The 14,765-nt window shown below is 39.8% G+C and overlaps 1 protein-coding gene across 3 annotated transcripts in view; it reads left to right on the top strand.

Moving 5' to 3' along the window:
• CREB5 (cAMP responsive element binding protein 5) overlaps positions 1 to 14,765 on the top strand; it is a 439,163-nt gene that overhangs the window by 334,954 nt on the left and 89,444 nt on the right. For 2 of the 3 annotated variants that reach the window (XM_019958835.2, XM_019958834.2), the window contains exon 7: positions 2,364 to 2,474. The exons of the other annotated variant lie outside the window; for it this stretch is intronic. In XM_019958835.2, the coding sequence (XP_019814394.1) occupies positions 2,364 to 2,474 (111 nt within the window). The remainder of the gene's footprint in view (positions 1 to 2,363; positions 2,475 to 14,765) is intronic. 3 annotated transcript variants of the gene reach the window in all.

The raw sequence follows: 14,765 nt of genomic DNA, 5'->3' as shown, positions 1-14,765 counted from the left end.
GAGTTAAACTGGTAAATTTTAAGTTATGTATATTTTATAATGATTTAAAAAATAATTTTAAAAAATTAGAATACTCAGGCTGCTTGAAGATTTAGGGGAATATGAGAATGAATGCAGCCAGCCCATATATTTTAATTCCAGACAATTCCAAAAAACATCATTTGGATTTGCAAAGTATTTACATTGTATTAGGTGTTTTGGGGGATCTGGAGATGATTTAAAGTATAGGGAAGGGTGTGTATAAGTTTTATGCAATTACTATGCCTTTTATATGAGACTCGGGTACCTTGGAATTTAGTGTCAGAGGGGCTCCTGGAACCAATCCCTGGGGAATATTGAGGGACAACTCTATTTTATTTTGCTGAACTGGTGCACACAAAAGGTTTTGCTAGAGTGGTCTAGAAAGTTCACCATCATTAAATAGCTCCTTTTTTTTTTTTTTTAATTTGGTTTCTCCCAATGCTTTTATTTTTATTTATTTTTTTTTTTAAAAGCAGTCTCTTGAGTTGAGGAATATATATGCACAGGAGTCAAAGAGATGTCTTTATATCTGACTGTACATAAATGAATTTTTTTTTTCAAAAAAAAGGAGCTTTTATTTTATTTTATTTTTTTTAATTTTATTTTATTTTTAAACTTTACAATATTGTATTGGTTTTGCCAAATATCGAAATGAATCCGCCACAGGTATACATATGTTCAAAGCCATACACTGCTAGATAACTGATAAACTAATTCTGGCTAAGGTATGGCTGATGGTACTTCACTGTGATGTGATAGGAAGTGTGCCCCAATCATTCATGACAAGGCTTTTAGCAAGTACCTCTGCTCATCCACACATTGGTATCCTAACAACAACCCTGCCCTTGGGGTGGACACAGCAGGAATTGCAGTGATAATCTCAACAATGGAAGGGACCTTAAAGGTCATTTTGTTCAACTATTACTCTCAACTCTTATCTGTGAGGTTTCTCTCCTGCACTGTTTGATGAGCTCCTTTGATAAGGAACTCTATTTTCTAAGACTACCTAGGCTAACTTTGAGCAGAAACCTGGTTCCCTAAAATTTCCAAACATTGTTTCCATTTCCATCCTTTGGCAAATGGAAAAACTTTTGCATTGAAGTAACTATTTCTCTCTTGAAGGAAGTCTTAATTATTTTCTGTATGATTTCAGTATTAAGTACACTTGCATTATTCCTGTTCTTCAAAAAGTGTTGGTTTTCTACTAAATGGAAAATGTTTGTCAGACACAGTCTTTCTGACTGAAATAGAGATTTTTTTTACTGATTCATTTTTTAACAGGGACACCCTGGAGAAAAAAGCCAGAACTCAATTCAGATATTGATAATCGAATGTTAATTCTAGACACAAGGGCAGGCTAGCAGGACAGTGGGGGGCGTTGATCACATGTCTTCAGTACCCACACTGCTTTCTTTACCTTCCAGAGCTCTAACCCTGCTGGGAGGCCTAAAGCTGCTGCTGTGTAGAGTCAGACAAGGTTAACAGGGAAGAGAAGATGTGCCAGGGGCAGCAGCTCAAATACCTCTGCTGAACCATTTTGATAGTGGTCATGAGAGTGACAGGAAGACACATCATCTTTAAGAGGGTGGCTTTTAAAATGAATTTTTTCTTACTGCTAAGATGATTCACATTGCAGTATAAAATTTGGGGAGAACACAAAAGCCACAGATAACTTGAGATAACCATTTGGTATATTCTATATCCTTCCAGCATTTTTCTAGGCATGTGTTATTCTCTTTATAGCTATGAAATGGAAAATCCCATGGACAGAAGAGCCTGGTAGGCTGCAGTCCATGGGGTCCCTAAGAGTCAGACACGACTGAACAACTTCACTTTCACTTTTCACTTTCATGCACTGGAGAAGGAAATGGCAACCCACTGCAGTGTTCTTGCCTGGAGAATCCCAGGGATGGCAGAGCCTGGCGGGCTGCCGTCTATGGGGTCACACAGAGTCGGATACGACTGAAGTGACTTAGCAGCAGCAGCTATGAAAATAAGCTTGATGAGTAGTATTCAGATTGTTTACAAAGTGAACACTTGTGGGAGTGTTGCATGGTTTTGTGGAAGTATTGCCTGTTTTTGTTTGGAAATGATCTCCCATCACAATATCGTTCTCTTTGGCATTGGGCTTATTCTCTAAAATACGCGGCTTTGGATAATTATTTGCTGTGCCTGAGTTCAAGACTTAGGAGTACCTTGCTTACCCTTTACCAAACTGCAGGTTTTCCCTGGATTTATTCACAGAAATTCTACACAATCCATTTGAAAGAGAAATGCAGCTTTGTCTATAATCTCAACTGCCTTTCTCAGACTTTTGATTCTGTTACTTTCCTTTCTCTTAGATGGAGAGACAAATGTCAGTGAACTCCAACCTCCTGGGAATGCAAGGTCCAAATCTCAGCAACCCCTGTGCTTCTCCCCAAGTCCAGCCAATGCATTCAGAAGCTAAGATGGTAAATAACAATTATAATCATCCTTTTCTTACTGCATGACTTTTTCTTTTGATTTCTGCTCTGACTTCCAAACTCCAGTTAAATGAGGTAGATGGCTCCGTCTTTGTTTTCAATGAATAGGTCTTTCTGTGGAAAAGCAGTGCAGAACTTGGCCCTCTTTTTGAGGCTATTAGTTACTGAACCTTGGCGTGGGATGCTCAGGTAACTAGCATTGGATCAGTGTGTGGCCTTAGTGAAAGGGACTGTTAGAAGTTTGAGGAGATCCATAAGAGTTGAGGTGGGATACACCCAAATATGTGTATATTTGTTCAGGAACTGAAATTAACAAAAACAATCCAGAGTTTCTCTTCTTCAACGTAGTCACCATTTCAGTGCCACTCTTCCTGTCCCCAGTAGCCACCAAAATAGATGTAATTTTTAAACACACAAGTAGTACGAAAATATTTTCATTTTTTGTGTTATAGTCATCAGATGTGACATTGATTTGAAAAGACCAGAGTCTTGTTTTCTCCTGGGGTAACTGCAGCTCACATTGAAATGTGTGATTTCAGGTGACATTTAGTGACTTTTAACATATGAGATTGATGTGCACTGAAGTCATTCTTTCCAATCAAAGTGATAGATTCATGCATTTATATCCTACTAAATATTAATAAAAGCAGTGTCTGTTGGTCTTGGCCATATAAAGTCAATTTGCTGGTTACATTTAGCAAAATTACTTGAAGGAATAATTCAGTTTTTGTATACATTCTGACACTGCAGTTGGTGAGGTGTCAGATGCCAACAAAATACACTGCAGCAAAGTTTTTTGTATCTGATATTGGGTAAAGATAGCTTTGCTAGAAGTTGGAGATTTTTTTTGCTTTGCTGAGTGACAGCATAGGGACCATGTCGGAAGGCTGAGGTTGGATGTTATTGACATCTCTGAAAATTAGCCATCAAAATCCAGGGACTCTGTCTTCAATGGCAGTAAGTGTTTTGGATGCTGGCTTTGGTCACTTTCTCTTGGAAATTTCTCTCATTTGACTTGCACCTTCTTAACCCAAGGAAGCAACTGAACTCCCAGTGTTGGCTACCCCGGGCACAGAAAGTCTGTGGTTGGGAGAGGTCTCTTTGCTGGGCCACAGTCCCTGTGACATGCCAAATGGCACCAGCATCTTCAGCAAAGCTCGTTAAATCTTTTTGGAATCGGCAAATATTTTTTCAACTCAAGCCCTGCTGAGCCAAACCAAATAATTGCTGGCAGAGTAAAATCCAAACTGGCATCTGTTTTGGAGACCAGAGTAATGCCATTTACATTTTTTTAGAGGAAAATAAAAAATGAACTGTGAAGGTACTTAAGAAACAAAATTAAGTTATTCATGTGTATGAATAAGTGTTCTGGGTCTAAAACATTAAATGCTACTCCTTCAGCCGGATTCTTTCTGAATCATCTAGTTTAGTTCAGGGTCTGTATCTCTTTTGAGAGACCCCACCAGACAAACTTGAAGGAGATTCTGAAACACAATTCCAAATGAAATTTCCCTGCCAGTTGAATTTTCCTGGATTGTATGCCACCGTTCGACTCAGAAGTATCCTATCCCTCTTCTTGCTGGCAAAGAAGGAAAATGCTTCCAAGGGGAGTCCAGGTTTACAGTTATTTATATGCATGAAATAAGAACATATGATAGGGGAGATTAATAGTGAATAATATCAGCAGGAGACAAAAGGGAATTGGGCTGTGCTTATAAAAATAGTGTTACCCTGCAAATGTTTGTCGAGTTAAATTTTGAGCAGGCATACTCCTCTGCTGATTCATGTTCTAAGTGAATGAATATTTCCAGATCCATGATGTCTGGGCAAATGAACTGTATCATGGAGTTGATACAGCTTTTCCCTCTGCTCCAAACTCCCACCCCCTAACCCTGTTTTTGCCAATACAAATTTGGATTCCTGTTCATCCAAAGGGAAAAATTGTAATATTGGCCACTTATATTTTGGAAGAATAGCATTTACCTAGTAGCTTGGAAAAGCGTTAAGTAAATGACTTTTAATACATTACTCAGCATCCCTATTCTGATTTCTGCTCACTTTATTCACTGGAGAAACTAGTTATTGCTACCTACTCACTGTACAGTATTTTCCAGCAGCTTTGGGTTGCTTAGACGAAAAGTTTTTATGAAATAGAAAGTAGAGAAGAAAAAAAAAGAAATCTTCCATGATATTAATGTCAGCCAGAGCCTCCACAGGTTTCTCAGAACTGTGGGCTTTGTTGTTCTATGCCTAATTTTCTTCCTGTGTAAAAGCTGGAATGGATTCCAGATTTCAGCTAAGACTCTTGTTTCACTGTTTTCAAGGACTTTTCCAGAGGTCACACATGGGCTATTGTGATGAAGGCACTCTGTGGGGTGTGTGCTCAGAGCACACGAGCAACCAGAGAGCCGCCCAGGAGGCATTGCCCACCCCACAATGCTGCAGACCTTGTCTCCTGGGGCCAGGGTGTCCATTTTACAGTCCCTTTTGGCCACTGACAGATGTCATCGTTGTGAATCTCTGGTGAAACTCAGAGGTCCTGGAGGTGGACAGAAGCGTAAGGCAGGATTGCTTTCCATGTACAGCTTTGTTAGAAGCTGATAACTGATTGTTCGATAGAATGCATCCATTCTCCTTGCCCTGAATGGGTCATTTCTCCTCTGGGAGAGAGTGAACCAGTGTCCCCAGTAAACTGTCCAGTGCATTAATCTGCAACATCCTAAATTGAAATCACACGTGTTTCTCTTTTGATTTAATGTGTATTAGTATCAAGCCGTGCACTTCGGTGGACTGTAGTCACATCTGTCCAAGCTGATTTTATCGTAAGTCTGGCAAAAGATAATTTAGTGTTATGGATCTTTCTTCTGAAGAATTAAGCCAACAAACATAGGATAATACAAGTGGATATGTGCATACTGGATTTTGTCTCAGGGTCAGAGCAGATTCAGAGGTGTGAGAGCCTCCCACCTTTCTAACTACACAGGACGATAGGCTCTTCCTCCCAGGGTCCTAGGATCAGTGAGTGTCTTTCATGAAAATAAGGTCTGCTAGAAGGAAATTTTCACTGGATATCTGGTAGACAGTTTTAACACTCAAAGGGGAAAGGGAGAGAAGGAGGGGGATAAGCAAAGAGAAAGGGAAGGATGAAGGAGACAGAACGGGTAGGAAAAGCAAACCAGACTGGCATCCTGTTTCCAGCCTCTGCTGGGTGTGTGTGGTTCTGTAATGATGTAGATGTGGTGCTGTCGGTTCTGTAGATTTGTGCTCATTCCTGTTTGTGAGAATTAGACCAATTCTATCTAATTTTTTCAAAGGTTTTCCTTTTCTTTTTTAAAGAAGTCAATAATAGGGTTGGAAAATAAATAAAGCATGGGAAGAACTTGTCCAAACATCTATCTGTCTGGAGTCTCATTAATGATGAGATGACAACTATTATATTGAAACTGATGATGAGGACGGCATATAAACAGCCTTTCATAGAGGGCGCTGGCCACTCTGCCCAGGAGTCACCGTCAGTTTGGACAGGGGTAGGAAGCCTAGGAAATAGTGACACCAAGGAGAAGTTATGTATAGCTCTGACCTGATTTTATTCTCAGGACAGCCCCATAACAGGGATATTGTCCTTATTTTATAACTGAGACTGAGCTTTACCTAGTTAAAAAAAACTGGCCCAATGACATATCATTTAGCAAAAGCTAAAGTCCCAGACTCTAATGGCAAAGCATTTTCATCACAACACTGATCCTTTAGATAAAAATATACAGGTTCCAGGTGTTGGTAAGCAGCAGATTAAATCCAATTCATTTTAGGTTAATTTATATGTACAAACAAATGGGAGACAAGGATGGCTAGGACAGTGTAGACCTCTAGTAACTTGTAAAAATGTGGAGTGGTTGGTTAGCATGGACCTTACTGCTTAGTTTAACCAGAGCTCTATGGCTGTACTGATTGGTCCAACCTCACTGCCTCTTATTCCAACTCATTTTAATCGTGACATTTCTTGTTTTACATGTGTGTCTCCCCGACTTGATTGATTGGAAGCTCCTTGAAAATAATCCTTGCATTGTGTAAGCTCTGTGTACTGAGAAAGGCCCCATGAATGAGAACTGAATTTAATTGACTTGAATTGAATTAAAATTATGAGAAGGAACCAAACCCTAGCCCTGGAAATGAGAATGGGATGGAGTGGGTAGGGGGCAATGATGGGGCTAAGAAGGGGAGGAAAACATTGTTAAAATGCTTAGCTAAGTATTCAGGTTGTAAGAGTAGCTATCTACATTTGATTTGTCTGAAAGACGTCTAGAAACAATAGCCATCTTATTTTTTTCCTTGAGAGGAACGCAGTACATCTGTTCCTTAGAAAACAGAACTGCGAATATCATTGTCTCTGAGGAACTGAGAGCAATCTATGCTAAGGCTGTTTCTTCCATTGTGGTGGACTGACTGTGCTGTGTTTTGGTCACCAACAGTCAATACCTCATCCAGTTAGGTTTACTGTTCATTGAATGAATACATAAATATACATTAATGAATGAATGAAAGAAACCATAGGATTGGAGCGTCAAGGCCTCTTAGAGATAGAAGGCGCTTAGTGAAGACCTTGCCCCAGTCCCTCATTTCATAAGTAAGGACAGAAAACCCTGGCAAAGACTTCAGGAGATCAAGCTATCATTTAAACACAAAGCTGGGCCCCAACTCAGGCCTTCACCCTTCTACACAGAATTGTGCTTTTGCCATCAGCTGTACCAATAAATTACTAACAGTGCTTCTTTTTTTGGCTAATAGTTTCTTCCTGGCAGATTGGCAGATGAGAACCGGGGTGGCATAGTGAGCAATCCATGGTTAAATCTCTACTTTGTTTTGAATGTCAACCTGGGTGTGTTTGTGTTTGCCTTTTCCCTCCCTAATTATCGAGCTGGATAACTGTTTGCCTACAGTGCCCTTTGGCCACCCACTGTCCAATAGATAAATCACAGAGAAGTCTGGTTCCATATGGAGTTGCCTGGAAAATTTATACACATGAAAAGACAGTCTCCAGGTAACATCTCTCTGGCAGTTTTGAGAAATGCAGTCCTTCGATTTGCCTATTTGCTTTAATCATCCCCAGCTTCACTTCCTAAATGTCTAGGAATAAAAAAGCAGGGAATAAATAGGCTGTCTGCTTCTCAAAAGCCTTGTGGCAAGGCAGGAAATGCTGTTGACTTGAAAGACGCCCTCCTTCACTCGCCAGCAGCCATGTGGCCCCGTAGCCAGTGATCAAAGTGGTGATAGGCTAATCCAAGGAGACCACTCTTTTCAGAATCCTGCTCCTCTGGTGCTAGGAAAAACCACTGTCCACTATGGAGGTGAATAGGAATTAGGTAAGATTCTGTGACAACAACAGCAAAAATCTTAACTCTTGATGGATATCATTTTAAGAGCAGTATAAAGCACCACAGTAGAAAACAGTAATTGTTAACATTAATTAATCACTTGTTATGTGGTGGCAAAAATTATGTTAAGCATCTTACAGTACATTATTTCATTTAATTCTTGAAACAATCCCCTGAGGGAGGTACTATTCTTAATCTCATTTTATAAATGGATAAACTGAGAGACTGAGTAACTTGTGAAGAACATACAAGCTGATTAAAAAGAAAACAATGGTGTTGGGATGTTAACCCAGGTATTGGGCTCTTGCTCCTGACCCTAAACAATAATGTTTTGCCAGCAGTGGGAATGTTCGTCTTTTGAATTTATATTAGTAGAGCACTTTCTAAACTGTAAAGTATACATTGTCTCCTTGAAGCCTGATAGCAACCCCTATAGGGTCAACAGGGAAGTATAACTATCTCATTTTATAGACACGGAGAGTTTTTTAAGTGACTTTCCATCATGAGCCAGTGGCATAACCAGGCCCTGAGCCCAAGTCTTTGATTTTTGTCCTGTTTCTACTATATCATCCCTGACCCTAGAGTCCTCATGATAACTTACTCTGAATCAAAGCAAGTCCTTATAAAAGTAAAACTCAGTGGTTTTAAAGGGAGATGAGACTCAAATTAATTGCTAGGCCTGGTAACCTATTAACTTCTCTAGTCCTCATCATCTAGACACTGGAGAGAAGGCTGATCCATATTTCTGTCCGGCCAGGACAAGTGCTGAATTAAAGGACTAAAAGCAACAACGTAACTCTGAGAGCGCATAGAGGCCTTTTTCTTGGCTGAAATATAACCTTTCCCATGCTGTTACCACTTCACCCATTTAAACTGTAGAAAGCTTAGTTGGGGAATATATCATCTTTTTTGGTACAATGTAAATGGTTAGATTGTGAGATCATTGATAGGTGCTAACAACCATTTATTTATATTGCCATAGAATAGAATAAATTCCTACTGTGTTTACATTCCATGTGCTGATCAGGATCCTAAATATATGGGATTATACATTTGATTGTATTTGTTTTGAAAATGAGAATTTGAGAGATGATCAATTGCTTATGAATCACCAAATTCCAAAGCAGGAAAGGAGCTCAGGGATTATTTTAGTAAAATTCTTTCCTTGGAGAAACAACAGTCTGAAGTTCCAGTTAATACCTGGTCTAAGGTCACATAGCTAATTAGCAAAAGAAGGGGAATTAGAACCCGGATTCCAGGTTTTCAGTTTATAGTACTTCACTCTCCACGTGCTAGTCAGGAATTAACAGAGAAAGCCATCTGCTGGTTGCTGTGATAGTGAACTTTCTAAGGAAGTCTTTCCTGAAGCATTGTCTGTAGAGTTTGGTTAGTGAGGCAAAGTACCTGGGAAGAAGAAGATCAGTCAGCTTTTCCCTTTTATATCAAATGGGAGTTGAAGTTGATCATCCAAATGCCTGAAGGAATGGGTTCAGTTTTCTATAATTATTCCTGAGACCTGGGGTTCTCAACATGAGACCACTCAGCTATTCTTCTTGGTCACGCAGAGTGTGGATTCACAATGAGTATTACATCTCTTGGTACTCAGTATAAACTGCCTTGATTTTGCCTGCCACCGAGCAAAAGTAAAGTTCCCACATCTCAGTGCTGTGTTTTTTGGGACTGCGTGAATCTTACTTGGGCTTTTGGAGATGTGTTTCTCCTTGGTGTGAAGCAATGACAGAGCTCTCAAAGCACCCAGCACAAAGCGGTATTGAAAGGTCCCTTTCCATCGACTCTCTCTGCGCTCTCCCTTCCTCCACCCTCAGTAGAGTCTTCACATACACACATTCAGACAGTCTCCTAGGACTCATTGTCTTCCCAGTTTTCTTTCTTTCTCTTTCTGCAAGTATCCACCCTGTTTTGGTAACCATGGCAACAGGTGAAACACAATCCCAATATTTGCTCGCTGCCTCTGTCACCCAGCCCAGCACGCGCATCGCCGGCTCTTGTTTTTGTGTTTGTTTAACGTTCCCAAGCCTGAAGTCAAATGCATCTGGGCAAGGACGCTGTGCACGGTCGGTCTGGTTCGGAACACCCCCTCTCAGACAGTCTTCAGGCACGTCTTCTTTGTGTATTTGTGTACGTGTGTGTGCGCGTGTTTCCTTGTCTGCTTTGCAACGCTGTACAAATAAGTTCAGCTTGTGTAAGAATAGCCAAGGGGGAAAAACGGATATTTTATAAACCTTGTTACAAGGAGTTCTGCTTTGCAGTGATATATTTTGGTCTTTTTCTTGGACTTTATGTTGCTTACACTTTCCAAGATTTTTGCCAGCACAACTAATAACGAAAGTTTGCTTTGCACTTTGGGATGATGGTTCTGCCTTGATTTGGTTTTTTATGTGGCAAATACAGCAGATCTGTCAGAAAAGTTGTGCCTTGAGGGGGATGGAAAGCACAGCATGGGGGCAGATAGAGGAGGCAAAGTTTTCCTAAAGGTTTGGGATTTTTCTTTTGTTAAAAAAAAGAAAGTAAATGAGAGAATCCCGTCTTCAAATCCAAAACTAACCAGGAGTATATTTTTCCTATTGATATCCTTTAGAATGGCCTTTCTATCCTTTGTTTGTTGGAAAATCTAGCTGTACTATAGTACTCCATATTTTATATATTCTGTTTGCCTTAGTATGAATAAGATGAATCATTAGGTTCTCAGAATCGGTGAGTCCCAACAATAAGAATAAATACATTAAGTATTTTTTATTTTGAAATCCTATTTACTGTCACCAGACAGAAGATGTGTTTAAGGACAAGATTTTCATCCAATTGTGGCCTTGGATTCTAGAGATTAAAAGTGCAGAGACAAGGCAGTAACCTGATTTCAGTAGCAAGCCAGCATCTGAGGAAAAAGAGGGAACAGGAGCACACTTGGATAGAATTTCAGAGCTGGCAAGTGTTTGGCTTGCACCCTTTCCTGGAATGTCCTTCTTCTCTCTTTTGGCACCTCCGCATGGGAATGTGCCCACGTTTCCAGGGTACCAGTCCTGTGTGCCTCCCAGCCTCTCCTGTTCCGCTCGGCTCCACGTATCATGGTCACTCTCTGAAAGGCCCTCCCAGGAGCCTGGCGATGTTCTGAGGGTTTCTGGCTCTCTCTGGCTGCCTTGCCTCTCCTATCCTATTTCCTTTGCTCTGCACAGTACTCCACTTTCTAAAATACGTCTTAGTTCAGATGTACATTTCCAGCAAAGTCTTCTCAACGGCCTCAGGTAGGCAGAAGCCACGCCTTCTGCTGGGGTAGACTCCATTTGGACCTTGTTTCTCTCTTCCTTGTAGAGGCTTTATTGCCTGTGTCCCTGCCTCACTGCCAGCCTGTGAATTCCTTGAGTACAGAGGCCAATGTCATGCCATGTCCCAGGGCTGGCATCTTTCCTGCATGTTCTAAGTGCCCAGTAGAAACGTTTATTGATAAAATGAAGGAAAGAAAATCTGATAAACCAATTTAGATGGAAATATTACTGTGACTTACTATGCTGCCCAGTACACTTGGGCTTTTTTTTTTTAAGTTCCAGGGATAAGGTAGGACTTAACTCAGATGATTGATTCACCAGTGGTAGAATTTCAGGGCCCATGACAAGTGGGTGGGAGAGAGATATTTGAGCAGGTGAGAATCCTTCCCACAATTTCCCAAATCCCTGCATTGGTATCTGGGGTTCTTCCTACCATGGCCAAGTGCAGCTCTGCAGAGAAGCCCTGCTTGTGACTTCTGGTGTATGTCCTGCTTTTAAAAAATTTCACATGCTATTATGAGCACTTGCCCATATCACACAATATCTTTTGAAAATATCTTATTAATTGTATAATTTATCCTATGGCTATCACATTAAAAAATTCACTTTATTTCTATTTCTGGGTATTTAGATTTTCTCTACTAGAATTAACCCTTTGATTAGAAAAATAAATCAAACAAAAAGCTGATCTGAAATTATTTAATTACATCTTTGATTATTTCCTTAGAATAGATTCCCAGAATTAGGATTACCAAGTCAAAAGGAATATGCATTTAAAAGACTTGGTGTATATATATATATACACACACCCCCCCCAAATATCTTAAAATTTATACTAATTTTCATTAATTCCTGTTACATAGGCGGATATCCGTCTTACAGCATTTTCAGAAGTATTAAACATTCTCATTTTTAAACAAAATCTTAGCCAGTTTTTATTTGCATTTCTTACATTATAATAAGTTTACACATCTTTTTCTATATTTATTTGCAACTTGATTTTTCTCTTTGGTTACATTTCTGTACTTTCAGGCAATTTTTCTTCATTGGGGTGAGTATTGGAATGCAGGGAACAAATGATAGAGCAGGTTATCCTTTCTCTGCTGCATTTTTCAAGTTCTTAATAGTTAGCTGACTTTACCACCTTACTTTACTAATTATATTTTTGTCTCTAAAACTCAATGCATGTCTGAAAATATATTTAGCAGTTTTGTTTATATGACTTTTTTGCTTGGATGCACAGTGTTTGGAGGGTTTAAGAAATCTCCTTACGCTTTCTGATTTTCATAGTTATTTGACTTATTTATTGCAAAAGTGTTGGCTCCCCTGGGAATATGAATGTATTTCTTCCACATTTTCTGTGTTTACCTAACCAAGCTTTTGCTTATTTAAATATAAACCTGAGTACCTTAAATAAACTGAAGTTACGTTCGTGTCTTTCACATTTACCTGAGATAGGATTATATGGATCCTACTCTTATCCCCTTTAAGAGACATCAACCTCTAACGTTTTTATTTCACCAACATGATGGAAGTATATGGATTTATACTGATTGAATTTTATCATTACTGCTGGATATATGTTACCACTGGATGGTTAAATGTCACTGAATCTATTCTCAAGCAAGAAAGTTAAACTGAAAATATAAAGTAGCTTAATTCTCATGGAGTGATATTAATGGAGTATTATTTTAAGGTGTGTGAGTCCTATGTTAACCAGACTGTAACCTCCTTCATAGTGCCTAGGCTCCCTCAGGGGAAGTATCTGACTACCTAACACAGAGTTGGCATAAAATGTCCCTTTGTCAAATCAATGAATGTGAGTAACTAATTATGTAATAATATCAAACAGGCATTGAATGCTGATTATGGGCCGTGTGACCATGTGATTTTTATGTTGTAAAGATTCAGTGAGGAACTGCACATAAAACTCTCAGAGTAGGCATTCACATGTATTCTCAGCTCATTCCATCCTCACAACCGTCCTATGAGGTAGTATATCTGTTGTCGTTTGCTTGCATGTTTATTGAAGTATAGTTGATTTACAGTGTTGTGTTAGTTTCAGGGATATAGCACAGTGATTCAGGTGTATACGAATGTGGATGTCAGATTTCAGATCTGTACATTTGAGATGCATATCAGAGCTCCTGCATAGGCCATCAGTGTGTCTGTGCTCAGTCGTGTCCAGCTCTTTGCAGCCCTATGGACTGTAGCCTACCCGGCTCCTCTGTGCATGGCAATTTCCAGGCAAGAGTACTGGAGCGGGTTGCCATTTCCTACTCCAGGGGATCTTCCTGACCCAGGAATTGAGCCCATGTCTCTTGTTTCCTTCATTGGAGGGCAGATTCTTTACCACCAGCACCACCTGGGAAGCCCATACCCAGCATGCTAGGTCGCTTCAGTCGTGTCTGACTCTGTGACCCTACGGACTGTAGCCTGCCAGGCTCCTCTGTCCATGGGATTCTCTAGGCAAGAATACTGGAGGGGTTGCCATGCCCTCCTAATGTCAGAGAACAGTGCCCAAGATCACTAAGCCAACCCATGACAGACTGAGAATTTGAACCCTGCTCTGAAATCTGACCCTCATGCTGGATCTCTGTTTTAGTAGTCTAAAAACAGCATGTTGACTATTCTAATAGGGGTGGAAGCTGTGTTAATTAACTGGCAAATATTTATTATTAGTGTCAACTATGTACTAAGCCCCCTTTCTTTCTTTTTTTTCCTCAAGCATTAGACCCCTGACATTTCTGAGAGTTTTGCCTGGCATTGTTTTGAATCCCCAAACCCATGGAGGTAGCAAGTCACCTCCCTGTACCCAGGAAAACAGGCAGAGAAAACCACATCAGATGGAGGGTCCTTCCCAGAGCTATGGAGCCAATGTAGTTTAAATCTGCACCCCAGCAAAAGTTCAGACTACTTTAGATCTTGGAATTTGAGGGTTATTTTTTAATATTTGGAACCTTGAATGGTTAAATTAGATAATACCAGGTCTCTGTGTTTTTAACAGTAATGTTAGTAATGATTGATAGCTCATAATTTAAGATCTGTAGAATATTTTCACACAGATGGTCAATCAAGCTAGCCTCTTATGGGAGTTATGGCTCTCAACTGGAATTAAGAACAAGATGAGTTTGTTTTTTTGTCTTTTCTTTGAGAAGTAGAATAAACCATTGGTTGAGAACAAAGACCCTCCAATCAGATTGCCTGGCTCTAAATCCTAGCTGCACAACCTGATTGCTTAACTCTCTGTTCCTCATTTTCTTTTCTATAAAATGGGGATAACGGTAGGAACTCACTTATAGAATTATTTTCAGGATTATGTGAGGTACTACAGGGAAATCGTCTGACACAATCCCTGGCACACAGTAATTTCTCTGTATATATTCTTTCCTATTTTCCCCCTGCTTCAAAGGATCCTCCTCTTTCTTTTACTGGTTTAATTCATGATATTTAAAACATACTTGTACAAAGTCCATAGTCTCATAAAAGAGAAAACTGAAACTAAGAGAGATTAAGTACCTTACCTTTGATCATTCAGCAAAGTCGTGGTAAACTCAGTTACAGAATTCAAATCCTAGTTTTGATTAATGCACTAAATTACTCTGCTCCTTAAAGGGACTTAGATA

Source organism: Bos indicus, chromosome 4 (assembly GCF_029378745.1).
Source record: "Bos indicus isolate NIAB-ARS_2022 breed Sahiwal x Tharparkar chromosome 4, NIAB-ARS_B.indTharparkar_mat_pri_1.0, whole genome shotgun sequence".
Classification (NCBI taxonomy): Eukaryota; Metazoa; Chordata; class Mammalia; order Artiodactyla; family Bovidae; genus Bos; species Bos indicus.
The sequence above is the reverse complement of the archived record's forward strand: the minus strand, read 5'-3'. Positions and strand labels throughout refer to the sequence as shown.